This window comes from Anguilla anguilla, chromosome 5 (assembly GCF_013347855.1).
Source record: "Anguilla anguilla isolate fAngAng1 chromosome 5, fAngAng1.pri, whole genome shotgun sequence".
In the NCBI taxonomy this organism is placed as follows: Eukaryota; Metazoa; Chordata; class Actinopteri; order Anguilliformes; family Anguillidae; genus Anguilla; species Anguilla anguilla.
The window spans coordinates 51,458,439-51,473,140 of NC_049205.1; the positions used below are offsets into that span (position 1 = coordinate 51,458,439).

General features: G+C 41.3%; 2 protein-coding genes across 10 annotated transcripts in view; both read left to right on the forward strand.

The window, feature by feature from the left end:
* The window catches only part of mrvi1 (murine retrovirus integration site 1 homolog), a 41,722-nt gene extending 34,097 nt beyond the window's left edge, over positions 1-7,625 (forward strand). For all 9 annotated transcript variants that reach the window (XM_035418451.1, XM_035418457.1, XM_035418458.1 and 6 more), the window contains 11 exons: positions 33-159; positions 630-660; positions 1,936-2,076; positions 2,219-2,350; positions 2,808-2,961; positions 3,710-3,759; positions 3,875-3,982; positions 4,234-4,298; positions 5,382-5,501; positions 5,849-5,995; positions 6,596-7,625. In XM_035418451.1, coding sequence (XP_035274342.1) covers positions 33-159; positions 630-660; positions 1,936-2,076; positions 2,219-2,350; positions 2,808-2,961; positions 3,710-3,759; positions 3,875-3,982; positions 4,234-4,298; positions 5,382-5,501; positions 5,849-5,995; positions 6,596-6,842 — 1,322 coding nt within the window. In that variant the 3' untranslated portion in view covers positions 6,843-7,625. The remainder of the gene's footprint in view (positions 1-32; positions 160-629; positions 661-1,935; positions 2,077-2,218; positions 2,351-2,807; positions 2,962-3,709; positions 3,760-3,874; positions 3,983-4,233; positions 4,299-5,381; positions 5,502-5,848; positions 5,996-6,595) is intronic.
* A 3,629-nt stretch (positions 7,626-11,254) lies between these two features.
* Positions 11,255-14,338, forward strand: lyve1a (lymphatic vessel endothelial hyaluronic receptor 1a). Its single transcript, XM_035419410.1, has 6 exons — positions 11,255-11,422; positions 11,790-11,964; positions 12,233-12,372; positions 12,834-13,043; positions 13,197-13,275; positions 13,710-14,338. The coding sequence occupies exons 1-6, from the start codon at positions 11,341-11,343 to the stop codon at positions 13,885-13,887; spliced, it is 864 nt and encodes a 287-aa protein (XP_035275301.1). The 5' UTR covers positions 11,255-11,340; the 3' UTR covers positions 13,888-14,338.
* The last annotated feature ends 364 nt before the right edge of the window (positions 14,339-14,702 follow it).

Genomic DNA, 14,702 nt, shown 5'->3' on the forward strand with positions numbered 1-14,702 from the left:
TGTCCTACTGCCCTCTCTCTCCGCATGTCCAGGGCCCTCTCCCTGTCCCCCTCTGGCAGCTCCTACGGAAGAAGAAGCCAAAGAAAAGTCAGACGTCATGCCCAACATTTCTGACATAATGCTTCGGAAACTCAAACTGCACAGAGCTGTTCCGGGCAGGTATGACTGTGTGTGCCAGATTCCAGAATGCCTATGTGTATACTAGATTCCAGAATGTCCGTGTGGGGTAGATCCCAGGATGTTGGAATGACCATGTGTCACATTGACTGTCCAGACTTCATCATTTACTGTATGGAGGGTATTGAAGCCTTTTTGGTATTAGAAAAGGAGTTCCAATCACTAAACTTCAAACTAAAAGTAAAGAGCTAGTTCTTGGCAATGCTTGCAGAATTTCTGAGCAAACCTTGACTAGCATCTGATCACAGCACAGTTTGTAGGGTAGCAAAAGCCTCCACACTTCAGCACCTGCTCTTCAGAAGTTTCAGAAGTGAGCAGAGACCACAATGTATCATCATACATACCCGAGTCTAATGAAGTCCATTGTGTTTACTGTTCCTGTAAGAGACATTATTCATTGCTTCTTTCAAAAGCACCACGGTAACATGATGTGTTTTTCTTCTTCATTGCAGTAGTCCACCTCTCACGGAAAAAGAGATTGAGGTTGGTATCTCATTGAGTTTTGTTAGATGATAATGCTGCAGTACTTAGCTTGTCATCAGTATGGACAATGTACATACATTATCTAAGGAATTAAATGTGTTGGATAAAGGTGTCTGTCAACTGGTTGTTTGGCATATAGTGGTTAAATGGCTTCAGTTATTGACAAGCTCTTTTGGAAACCCTATGCTCACAAGCAGTCTCTCATATCCATCTAATGCCCTCCAGTCATTTCACAGTCTCTGGATCTATAGAGTATGTATAAATGTATAAACCCCCCCAGCCTGTGTTCAACGGTGTAGTTTTCCAGGGGTGTCTCTCCTGGGATCAGGGATTGCTGTCTAGTTTTTATCCAGTGTGACGCTGGGGGTTCTTGATTCTGATCCATTCCCAATGGAGAGGATTCTCTGTCCAGTGCTCCACAGTCACACTATCAGACACCACACTTTACCAAGCACATTTTTGTTTTGATTTTTTAATGGATGGATTTATATGGTCTCCTCTGGCTATGCTGCTAATAGGAAATAAAGAATATGAGATGTAGCTGGACTGAGAGAGCGAATGTCAGCTACATGAAATCTACATGAAGTAATTTCATGCATACTGGAAAGAAAGATGGGTTGCAATTATAAAAGATCCATTTTATCCTTTTCATGTCCTCCAAAGATGTAATTTGAAACTGGATTAGAATAAAATTAGTCAGTTGCTAATGGGGGTTACTTGCTTAAACTGGCCAAGCTAAATAATAATTAGGAAAACATCAAAATGGGTTCAGGGACGGTTCAGTTTAAAGGTGGGATCTTTGTCTCCTGGTCTGTCGTCAATGCTACCAATTCTGCAGATGCTGATAAACTCAGTCCTACCTCTGTTGACGCTTTTCCTTTAAAAGGCCTTCTGTCAGGTCAGTGCTTCCCAGTGTAGTGACTGCATTGTGAAATCTGCAGATAAGCTGTTGGCATCAGGAGTCCCTTCTCAATAACCTTCTTGAAATGTTGCTATAATGACGGTGATTTCTTGAGAACACTGGGTCGACACCCATTCCAGAGGCCCCTTTGAGAAGTGAGGATGCCTTTGGTTGAGGTCCAGTAAATCTCTGGGGAAAAAGGCACTGATTAACAGATTTATCTGATTTTCCAGGTATTAATGTTCAGGCTGATTGACCCAGTCTAGTGTTGATTTTCAGTCTGGTGATGTCGTGTAGTTTGTGTATCCCAAATGTTCTGGCAGCGTTTACTGTCCAGGTGGAGCTTGAGTTTATGTGCCTGTCCACGCCTACAGAACGCGTTCGTGCAACTGTCTCTGGCCTTCCGGAACGACAACTACACCCTGGAGACTCGCATGCGGCAGGCGGAGCGTGAGCGGAACCTCACCGAGGAGAACACGGAGAAAGAACTGGAAGAGTTCAAAGGCTTCCTTAAGGTTGGCTTGAGCGGCGGCCGGCGATAATGTTCACCCTTTCCCTCAATAACAATAAAGGTGAAGCGACATTCCCCCAACCCTCAGGGCTGCTGTGTGAGGTCCTAATGGGTTTGTTTGGTGCTGTGGCTGCTGTGCCCTGCAGGGCTCTGCGTCACTGTGGCAGACCTCAGACCAGCGCGATTCCTTCCAGCGCCTCCTAGAGACGGTGGCGGTACTGCACCGCCTGGCCACCCGTCTCTCTAGCCGAGCAGAGATGGTGGGAGCCGTGCGTCAGGTAAGGGGGGGGGGGGGGGGGGGGGATGGCACACTCACGGGCAACCCTGATCTCTGTATTTTAGGTCAGTCTGAGGAACATGGGAAATTCCTGAATAAATGACGTCAATAGTGTGCTCTGAGCTGAAAGAAAACATTGGATTACTCTTTTACACCAAGGCGAAAGGGCGCAAAGATTGGGACATTTGTTTTAAAAGATAGAAAGGGTAATGTTTGCGAAGGGAATTAGCTCAGTGACACATGCCTCAAGGTTACTGCTCTAAACCAGATCAGCATAACAAGCAGAAAGGCACTTCATTATCACTAATTCAACAGACTCTGAGGAAAACTCATTCAGATATCAATCCAATGGGAGCGGCTTCTATGTACATGGGTTGCAATCTGTACAGTGTATAGCGTGATAATTATTGTTTGTAAGGGATACGTGACAGTAGTGATTCATCCTCTTGGGGGAACAGGAGAAACGTATGAACAAGGCAACGGAGGTGATGATGCAGTATGTGGAGAACCTGAAGAGGACCTATGAGAAGGACCATGCTGAGCTTATGGAGTTTAAGAAGCTGGCCAATCAGAACTCCAACCGTTGCTATGGTGGATCCATGGACACCGGAGGTGATTGCCACCCCCTCGGGCTGTTTCGAGTGCCAGTCTAACTGATACAAACGCCTCTGTGGCTACACTGAAAGACTGGTCTCTCTGGCTCAGTGTTATTTTTGTCAAAAGTACCCTTATACAAGCACACACACTCTACATGCTAAGGTAAATTGTGAACCATGCCTATGCATAGACAAGAATGTGCTTTCCTCCGAGGAATGTGTTTTCAGCTGAGTTTATGACAACACAGTTTGCAAGTAAGGCTCGCACGGACATGAGCCAGAGGAAGACGCTTCAGGCACGGCTTAACAGGTGGACTTGCAGGCACCCATTTGTTCAGCAGGGGTCGCTGGTGTGCGATAAGGCACTACCATCCTGGCCGACTGGATGCCAACTGTGCATCGTCCTACAGGTTTACCAGCCACATTTAGTACTGGCACAGTCTGTGGGGCCCAACTGTGGGGCCCGACAGTGCCTTAACAGGAGGATCCCCCACCAGCAGTTATGCAGTTTCCCCCCGTTATGCAGTCATTACCTTAAATCAGAACCAGATGTAGCAAGGCTTAATCTACCGAGAAACAAGACTATTAGTTGATATGGATAAAGAGAAGTATCAGTGGTAACGTCTGAGTTAAGCCCCATTAAAGTCTTATGCTCAGGGTTGTTATACAGTAAGCACACATCATGTCTGAGGGAGACGTTGTGGCATTATGTCAGTGAAATGACGACAGTGCCCACCCTGACTTTCCTTGCGTGTTTGTTTCAGATGACGGCGTCCCCCGCACATCCAGATCAATGTCAGTGACCCTTGGAAAGGTATGGTGCCTCCTGGGTGCACCCCCCCCTCCCCCCCAGCAGCCCGTAGGTCTGTACCACAAAAAGGCTGGATTTTGTTTTGTCATTGTTTTGACCATTCAACTCTTTTGTCCAGGCCCTGCCTCGAAGGAGAGTCAGCGTCGCCGTGGTTCCCAAATTCAATCTCCTGAACATCCCTGGCCAGAGCCCCCCTAGTGCCTCTGGGCCTCTTCTCCCTGTGCTGGTACACCCTCAGCCACACCTGTCCCATCTCAGCAGTCTGATTGCATACCTGGCTGCGGTTGCTCTTACATTCAGATGAGCTTCCTTTGTGTAAAGAGTGCTGTAAACAAAATATGAAAAACCTTTATGTCAAAATGGATCATATTAGTCATTTTGCTCCCACGTGCGCTCTGTCTATCCCAGATACCTAAATGGTGTGATATGGCGGGTTGTTTTTGTCATGGCTGTTTACTGTTGTTCTGTGATTCTCAGTGTGAGGCTAGCAGCGCAAAGGGCAGCACTTCCATAGAACCTGCACAGCAGCCGCTGGCTGAGAAGTGAGTACAACCTCAGCGTATTCAACAGAACAGACTCTTTCCATTCACAGCTTCCTCTGGCTAAAATGAAACAAAATGAAATGCTGACGAATGCATGAATGTACACATATACATATACAGTGAGCTCCATGTAATTTTTGGGATGAAGACATATTTTGTTTATTTTTTTGGCTCTGCACTCCACAATTTTAGATTTGTAATCAAACAAAGCACATGTGGTTAAAGTGCACATTCTCAGATTTTATTGGAGGGTATTTGTATACATTCTGGTTTTGCCATGTAGAAATTACAGCGATATATATATATATATATATATATATATATATATATATATATATCCATGTGTGTGCGTGTGTGTGTATGCGTGAACGTGTACGTGTGCACATCAAGGAACATCTTGTGTTATCAAGGAACATCTTGTGCTGCATCTTGTTCTGCACTTAGCTTGTTCATATGACCCCAAGGGAGTGAGCGCTAGGAAGTGCCTTAATCGCTGGAAAGCAGGATACATGGAGCCACACAGAGCACTGTACGCACTTACGTAACTCTGACATTATCAACATGCATAAAAATAACTCCCTCGTTCCATGAAACACCAGCTGCGTCTGATTTATGTGGCACGCTGAGATCTTATCTCAGCGCTCACGCGATGCTGCTTTGACAAAGTCCAGACGTGAGTGCCATTGTGCAGTCTGTTAATAAGGTGCGAGTGAAAGCAACGGTTCACTGGAGTGTGCGTTGGAAGTCCAAATCCCAGGGTTCCCATAGGACAGACTGAGCGAGCAAGAAAGAGAGAGGATAACATTTACCTAAATGTCTATGCGACAAAATCCAGGAAAATTTTGAAAAGAAAAACTTCCTGCGTTCATAAGGGGAGACAGCGGCCAGGCATGTTCCCGGTCACGCGGACCTGCCTGGTGACCACGGTGCTGCAGCCCCCAAAGGGCCCCTTTCATCATCCTCCATCACGTCCAGTTAAACCAGGGCCATAATAGGATGTTTTGACTGCCAGGACCGCAGCGCTAAAATGCTAACTGTCAGGATTTGAGTGCTAAATGTTCTTTCCTATCTGAAACAATGCAGTGGAAAGAGTGCGGCTGACCAGGAGGGTGAAACATCTACTCCGGCAAAACCTCCCTGTGGCCCTGCAGAGATCAGCTCCGAAGTCAAGGCTAAGATCGAGGAGGACGCCTACAATAAAGGGTGAAGCCAGCGGTGTCTTTCTCCCAACCACTGACTCCAAACAGATGCTACGCTCTGCTTTAGATACAAAGACATTTAATATGTCTCTAAACAGACAACTAATGGGGTTCCCAAGTGCAGGATCCAGTAATATGCCAATGTTTCAGAAGCAATTTACCCTTGTGAGCGCTGATCGTGTCTAATTGTCCCACAGTATGACTCCTAATAACGAGATGTATTTTAATACGTTGAAATTAGTGAACCATACTGAAGCAAACTTTTGTGATTCTCCTTTGTGTTAAACATGGATACAATTCATATTCAATGTGCTTTTTTAAATGCTTGGTAACACTGCAACCATAATGCAGGTACCAAGAAGGACTGAAGAAAAGCAAGGAGCTACAGGAGCTGAAGGAGGCAGAGGAGAAAATGGAGGAGAGCCAGGAGGAGCCAGGAGAAAAGGAAGAGAAGGAGGAGAGAGAGAGGAATGAGGCCAAAGAAAAGACACACAACAGGTGATGTTTCTAGCACTGATACAGGCTGCAGCCTGACTCCTACAGCTGATAGTGTCTTTGGATGCTATCAGCTGATGTAGGAATCAGTGGCTGACAGCACATTGTCGCTCTGCCTATTTTGGAGTTAATAAAGCTTGACCCTCTTGTCACTGCAAATCACATTTTGGCTTTTCAGTAACACAGAGTGTTACTGGTACTGCCCAACATATGATTGTTTTAAAGCACAGTTTGTGATTACAGTTATTCCTGCATGATATGGGGTGCTATGACTAGACTGGACTAGTGTAAATACTGGGCAGTATTTAATTTCTGTTTTGTGAAAATACACATCTGGCTGCTGCAAATATGGTCTGAATATGTGCCAGTTTTGCCTAGATTTTCCCCAGTTCAATTTGTGTTCTACAAATGCTTTTCTACCATGTTCCAGCCCTCCTCTATCTTGCCACTTGGATACTGTACATGTTCTTGATTCAACTGAACTGTATTACCATAGTCGCCTATGTTGACAAATATTTTCAACTACTCTGCTGGTCGGTCCAGAATTAAAAATGAAGTGCTAAGTGCACTTAACAGGATCCTCTTTCTTTTTTGCTTTTACAGCAAGTATGAAAAGCTACTTGATGTCTTCGAGCGGCTGTGTCCGAAGCTCCTCAGACGACACAGGCTGCTCTGGATCGCCATGACCCTGTTTGCGGTCACGTTCTTTCTGGTCAGCGTTTTCACGTACTTTGGGGATCGCGGTAGTGCACTAGGAGATGTGTCCACAGGAAAGGCGATGGGCCCGGCCAAAAAAAAATTCTTCGGGTGGAACGTGAGACTTCAACCAAAAAACCCCACACCAGAATAACATGGAGCCCTGCCCCACTCCGTTTTTTTACACATTGAGAACAGCAAAGACTCATCCAAACACAACCATGACCGTCTGCAACTCCTGCCCTGAATATATGACTGAATATTATATGTTGCAGTGAAAACTTTGTGATGTTTTTTTTACTGAAGTGCCAAATTATTTGAGAAGAGGATCCCATCCTTATGTATGAAAATGAAAATATTCATATTTAATTGGATGAACACCGTGGTAATTGCCTGTGCTTGCATTTCTGCTCTTCCTATGGGGTGAAGCTGTGGTCTTATCAGGAATTATAAGATGGGTGTAACATAAAATACAATGTTAGACAAATGTGCCTGTGCTCACAAATCGGAGGTCAATGTATGTTTTCTCAGGTTCAGTAAGGAAAAACCCCAAGCAGTAAATCACTGATGTATTTGAGGAGATTTCTTTTTGTCTTTTGTTGAAGTATTTTATATATCATATTTAAGCAGAGACCTCGTTTGAAAGTAATATTGTTAGGATATTCCAACATAGTTCATAAAGTGCAATATTTTTTCTAGATGGTACACCTTTTCTGTTTGTATTTATATTTGGTTTGTTTTTCACAGCACTGATCCCATTAGTCCGGAGGGTTTTATGAATAAAAAAGTGCACTTTAAAAAAAAAAGAAAAGAAAAAAAAGAGCATGAGTCCATTTTCCTTTAATCGTCTTAAACATTTGCACGTGTGCTAACATTGTACGGTGTCCTGTAGTGCCACGTTACTTGAGTCTGGAAATAAAGACACTTCAAAAATCCATCTCATTTATTTGCACCTTGTTTGCAAGTGAATTCTGGGTATACAAAGGAAGGTTTCATATATGCTGAGTGCACTTCTCAGCGCTGCCATTAAGAGCGGTCTTCCTGGAGCAAAGTGAGATGCTAATTGCAGCTGTCACTTTTCTGTCCATCCGCTGCCTTATGATAGATGGTTCAGTCTGCTTTTTCTGTGAAATCACCAACATTACTTTGGACCATTAAGCAAGAATGCCTATGCAGCTGGGACTTTGCCACACTCCACTGTGCTATTAAAGTGTTGTTGTTTTTTTGTTTTTTTTTGGTCTGTTTTGTGAATGTCATGCAATCTGAAGGCAAGCTAAATCAACTGAATTTAATGAGTTGCAGGCAAAATATATGGCCAAAATGACAAGAATATAGAGCCATGAATGGTTGATGTCAAGGTGAGGTTGTTTTGAAATGCATCGGGATACGCTGTGGTTAGGTAACGTTTGTTGTTGCTGGCACTCTTGGCCAGCATCCATTACTGTTGAACTTATGCGATTCCCATGGAGATGTCTCCCTGGGATGCAGGAGAGCGGATGCGGCTGTCAGTGCAAAGCAAGAGGAAATGAGGGAGCCTGTGTTCCATAACAACCGTGATATAATGGGGAAAGTGTGGGGGGGCTGTCATGCGAGGCACCGGTGAACCATAGTGAACCTTTACCTTATTTACCCCCACAGTTGGTGGGATGGGGTCCTGACCTAAGAACTGGGTTTGTGAGCCAAACGTTGCAGGTTCAGTTTCCATGTGGAGCACTGTACCTGTGGTATTTAACCTGATTTGCCTTAGTAGATAGTCAATTTGAACGTTCATGGCCATTTAAGTAAGTAAGTGTTTTTAACGTTATTTCCTAATGCAATATTAATGTTTAAATTATATCAGAATGTTCAATATGTATGTCCAGGAAAAGTCACAAAGAGAGAGTCATATGGATTTCATGATGGCAGAATTATTGATTTTCTAGTGAGAATGGTCAAATTGACCACTGTGGTGTTTCTACTGTGAACTACTTTTTGCAACTAGCAAATGTAACTAGCCTACCGTAGCTACCACATTTTTTTAACCCCTTCTGTATCGCCCCCTTTTTTTAAACACAAGTCTGAAAATGACATAGCCAAAATAAAATGGTTACTATACTTGAACCCTTTTGACTACTGGCGTAATCCTGGTCTCTTCTGAATGGTAACGCTTGGGAGTTACTGTCAAGAGTTGAATGAAAGTAACAAGCTCAAGCACAGTGGAAGTCGAAGTCTTTTCTTACCTAAAAGATTAAAAGATGTTTTTTTTTAATTGAAACAGAAGCTTTTGGGTGTGCCTATTGGGTTTAGAAACACAATGGAGCCACAGCCACCACACTGGACATTTCCTGGTTTGAATTTGATGACAGTCCCACCAAAAATGAGCATTCTGCATTGTTTTTTCAAAGCCAAGTCCAGACAGGTTTCCAAAAAATCCATTTGGAGACTTCAAAAGCACACTTGGTAACCAAATTGTGGATGTTTAGTGGTGTAAAATACTATATATTTATATTACATGCAAGTTGAAGATGGAGATTAGCTTGATTTCCCCCGCCTGCAGCCGTCCCCCTCCACCCCCCTCTCTTTGCTGTCCCCTTGCCAACTCTGGCAGCAGCAGGTCTGGATGATTGTGGAAAATATCTACATTAGCTGACTAGTTTACTAATCCATTGATTGAGGTCCATTGATCAAAGTTTTCCTCAAATAACCCATCCTCATCAACATTTCAGTCACCTCCCATAATTTCACATGCCACATTTATTATTCAAAATCAGGTCTACTCCTTAATTATAAGCATACTGAATAATAATAAATACATTTTGAGAATGCATTTAGATGCTTACTGATATAAAATTCTTCCAAGGCCTCAAAATTTCAAGTCTTCTGTTTTGACTTAGGCATTGCTAAATACATTTTGTGGGAAAACAAACCTTTTTAGGCATTAAGCCTCAGGAACTTTTCTTGCAGTGCATAACATCTTCAGCATGAGTACTCAAAAAACTGATTGGAGAATCAAAATGTGTCCTTTCTTGCATGCCTAACAAACTATACACCGTTAGAAACCTAAGTTCATCAGCTAAAATGCTTTTCACTTGCCGTTGGCTAGCTGTGTACTGGGAAAAACTTACACTGTCCAGGTCATGTCTTGCTGGTGCATGGTGGGTCCCATTGGTTATACTGAGGGACTACTTAGCCAGTATTCAGTCAGAGAAGCTTGTAAATGGAATCTTGTTTCAGAAAGTCTATCCAGACTGGAGACAACAACATTCATATGTACACAATAAAAAGACAGACTTTTCTATGATTCATGACTGTCTGTGGATTTCCAAAATATATAGGTGAGGACAGCCAAGCTTATGTGACAAAATTAGGAGTTGCTGTCACTAAAACATTGGCATGGTAAAATAGTTTATAGAGATAGAACCGTGAGTTTTAACACTTTCGAACAGTATGTTGTGTGACCAGACTGATTGAAAATTTCACCATAAAAAAATGAATGAATGCCAATAACCCCACTCTGGTTCGAATACAGGCTGGTGTGACTTAGGGGTTAAATTAGTGTTAGCTAATAGATAGATAGACCATCTACCTACATACAAACACTTACTAGGTTTACCATGTATACAATAACCCATTATAAATTGTAATCTTACTGTAATCCATTTAACAATATGACAAACACTTTCATTTATCTTTAATTCATGGTGAAGGCAAAATGACTGAATACATGCGTGTTTGCATGCATGTCTCTCTCTAAATTTAATGACCTTATGGTTCATACAATTATATGCATTATTATTATTATCAGTTTTACTCATAACAAACACAGTACAGACAAAAACATATATCACCTAAAACACTTTTTCAACATACAAAAATGCTGTTACTCACAAATGCAAAGCACTGTCTATAACTTAGGCTAATTAGGCTAAAAGAATTAGGTTAATTAACTAAATCTATGTCTGTCTTTAAAAGAATTTAAATCAAAATGAGGCCAACAAACAATATTGGCTATCTTAGCTGACACAGATTAAACAAGCCCTATACCAAAATGCAATGCTACCCAATGTTTCTTTAATTATTTAATGTAACTTGGACTTGTGGTTTTTCCTTTTATCAGCTATACAGAATGTGGTCATTCAAACTTTGTGTCACATGCAAGTGTGAAATGCCAATCATTTCTAGTGGAAATAATCTGCAATTCAGCTATTACACTTAAAAATTGCCAAAATTACTACAGTATGTTTGAACAATTGTCTGAAAATGGCACTTTTGTATGTTGGAAATGTGTTTTTGTCGAGACATGCATTTACAGTAGCAGCAAAGAGATCACAAACTGTGTTAGTCACAGCTTCATTTTTTGTTTGGGAAATTTTTGTTCCCTAATAAAACAGAACTACTGTAATTTTCCCTTTTTAATGTACCCTCTTCCCCTGTTGCCACTTCCTGCAGCACTCATACTGTGGACCCTCCATGCTCAAAATCCATGCACTTCCTGCTTCTTTTGTTCCTGCCTATTGGCCTTGTCGTCACTTCTGATAGTGGCCATTCTCCTACCCCTGCGTGACCTTTCCATCCTGAGGCGTACTATTTTTTGGTCATCGCAACAAAAACCAGTCGGACACACTCCAGGGCACTTTTTATTTCCAACAGCACATCTCTGACACTTGACAGCCATGGAAAAGATTTGCTTCATGTCATGCCTCTTTCTTAGTTTGGCTGTTGTTGTACTGCCTCTTAAATACAGCAAAATCCGAGGTAAGCTTGTTTGTGTGTGTGTGTGTGTGTGTGTGTGCATCACATTTTTAAAGACTTTTTGTAAATGCATTTATTTTTATCCTGCATGATCTTTATGTTAAATTGAACCTTTCATTTTTTGCAGCAAAGGGAAATATTTAAGATACTAATTTAAATAATAAACTTTAAATTCAACTATATAAATCCATTGTGAATGAATGGGTATTCGTATAAGTTTTTTATTATCAGACTGTCATTATGAATATAAGATATACAGTGTATACACATAACTGATCCATGCCTGTTTTTCTGAAATGAAACAGACTATTTAAATTATGTGAAATACCATTTGTGTGTGGTACTTACATTTTTTATTTTTATTCATCAGTTCACACCATGCCAGTTTTGGGAGTGTTTGAAGTCGCATTCATGCCTGTTCCAAATACGATGTCCTATGGCTTTAATGCATCTCAAGCCAGGGAAGTGTGCGAGTCTCTTAATGTTACCATAGCTTCAAAGAAACAAGTCCAAAAGGCACACCGAAGCGGCCTGCAGACATGCAGGTACATCAGTTATTCACTGATTAGGGAGAAGTGCAGTGTGGGAGAGTGATGACATGCACCAAGCCATCACTTCTGGCATCATATTATTCTTAAAACCTCAACTTGCCCAGTAATGTATTTCTGTTATACAATATTTCAGTATCACGTGATGGCATAATAAACAAGAAATACGGTGGAAATACCAGTTTTCACTTATATCAAAAGAAACAGCTTCAACACCTCAGTGTTGTAGTACAATAGTAGTTAAAATCTATGTACAATCCCATAGGTTTGGATGGACAGATGAACAAATTGCAGTGATACCTCGAATCAACCCAAGCACAGCATGTGGTCAGAACCGCACTGGACTTATCATTTGGCGAGCATCTGTTACCACACTCTTTGACGTCTTTTGCTTCAATTCAACAGGTAATGGACTGTGGCAGTTCTTTTATGATTAAATCAGAATATAGTGATCTGAGATTTTTTAAGACAGCAGACATTCACAACACACAATCTTACTGATGCTGGACTGGAAGTGGTCATGAATAATGGTGGGTTTGCCTGGGTTATTTCAGTAAAGATTTCAGTTAAAATCTTGCATGGACTGCTGTACCAAAAAAAAAAAAAAAAACTTAATTGTATCATTATACTGTCATGTGCATTGGGAGCATATCGATTTGGACAAATAATAAAAGAAAAAGGAAGCCATCACTGTGAAAGCTTCCTTAAATATTTTTTTTCAGTGATCCCCTAAGCGGCATGAAAAAGCTGAGAGATAAAAAAAAAAATCAAAAAAGGATTGCATGAATAAATGATAAATGAGATATAATAGGATCTCTTAATCCAATTTAATATTTGTTTGTGTGGTATGTCCTTGTTTCTTGTAGCCTTAGAGATACATTTGGATGCCACCACAAGCGTAGAACAAGCACCTGGAACATCCTCATCCTCTCCCTCAACACCCTTCGTACGACTCCCCCAATCAACACATTGGACTCCGTTTATCTCTCCATCTCTCTCTCCCTCCATGCCGCCTGCCCGTCCCCACCAGCCTGTTCGCCCTCAGCCCATGAGCAGCACAGAGTCTTCCTTTGGAGGTCTGATTTTCCTCACCTTCATTATTACTCACACTGTCAATGAAGGCAGCTATTACATTTTCTTATATCTTTTTGGTGTCTTATTATTTAATTCAGAGGTGATGTGACAAATTACACAACTGATGTTTCCTCTGTTGTGTTTAAATGTTCCAGTGGTTCCAGCTGCGGTTATCATAACTGCTGTCACAGTGCTTCTACTGATTGCGTTTGCAGCACTTTGGCGCTACAGAAAGTGAGTGCGTTTCATCTTTTATTAGGATGTAAATCCAGTGATTACAGCACACTGTGAGTCACTTAAATGATTTACTTCAGGGCTGCCCAACCCTGTTGCTGGAGATCTACTGTAGGTTTTCATTCCATCCTTGACAAAGCACACAACATTCAACAGCTAGGGATCTCATTGAGCTAATAAGTAAAATCGGGCATGCCAAATTAGGGTCGAGATGAAAACCTAGGATGGTAGATGTCCAGGAATAGGGTTGATAAGCCACGATTTACAGTACTTGGTTCAATTCTTTTTTCACAAACATACCCTTAAGTTTTGAATTAATCTCACTTATTTTCCTGAACAAACCTTCAATACCATATTTACTGTTAAGTCTGTTGATTATGTGCATAGCTATAACTTAAAGTTATGAACTTCCCAACTCATTCCTTTTCAAAAAGATCCAAAAACAGCATCCCACTCTGGAAACGGGAATCGAGGAAAGACTGTACTGAGACAGAGGTGTGGAAAAGCACTGAGAAGAAGATGAACCAGGCAGAGTCTGAGGAAGAGAGGGACAGGAAGAATTCCAACGTCAGCCCAAGTGTGGATCCTGAGACACAGACAGAGTCTGTATAAGAAGCAGCTTCATATGAATTATAATGCATAAAGCATTGCAATTATTTAAATCAATGTAAAATTGTTTAATAATGATGATGATATTAATATCGATACTATTATTAGAATTCCATTTAGCAAATGGCAATTATCAAGCACAAACTAGTAGTGTTTTAGTCTATCCCGTAAGCTTTGTAGCAATGCAGTAAAAATTCAGTACATTTTTTGTAATTTTATAAAACATGTTTTAAATGTAATAATATGTATTTGAACACTCTGAATTGTAAATATTCTATGAAGTAGCCCCTACCTGTTGTTATAATAGTGCTTTTCACACCAACACAGTGGGCCGGTTCACACTTTCGTATTTCTCATTAAACAGCAGGGTGACTTCATCCTTCACTAGCATGATATTACACAATTGTTAGTCTGCAGGAGTGACAACACACAAGATAAACAACTCATAAATGAATGAATGGCTCTTTTCTTCTGGGACGATCAATCAGATCTAAATAGAAGCAAATGGTTCTTTTCCACCTTTTTTCCAGTCAGATACAGCATGCAACCAGTCAAACATGCAACCAGTCTATTATGACTAAGTGATATGGCAACTATTGCATTGTTAATCGCACTATCAGAGGGATGTGTCTGCATACTCCAGATACAAAATGTCATCCAATATCACAGTTTGAATGGCAAAAGACATCAAAAGCCAATAACTTATGCTCCAAGCACACTAGAGTTATTATTATTATTATTATTATTATTATTATTATTATTATTATTATCCATCCATCCATCCATTATCTATACCCGCTTGTCCTGAGCAGGGTCGC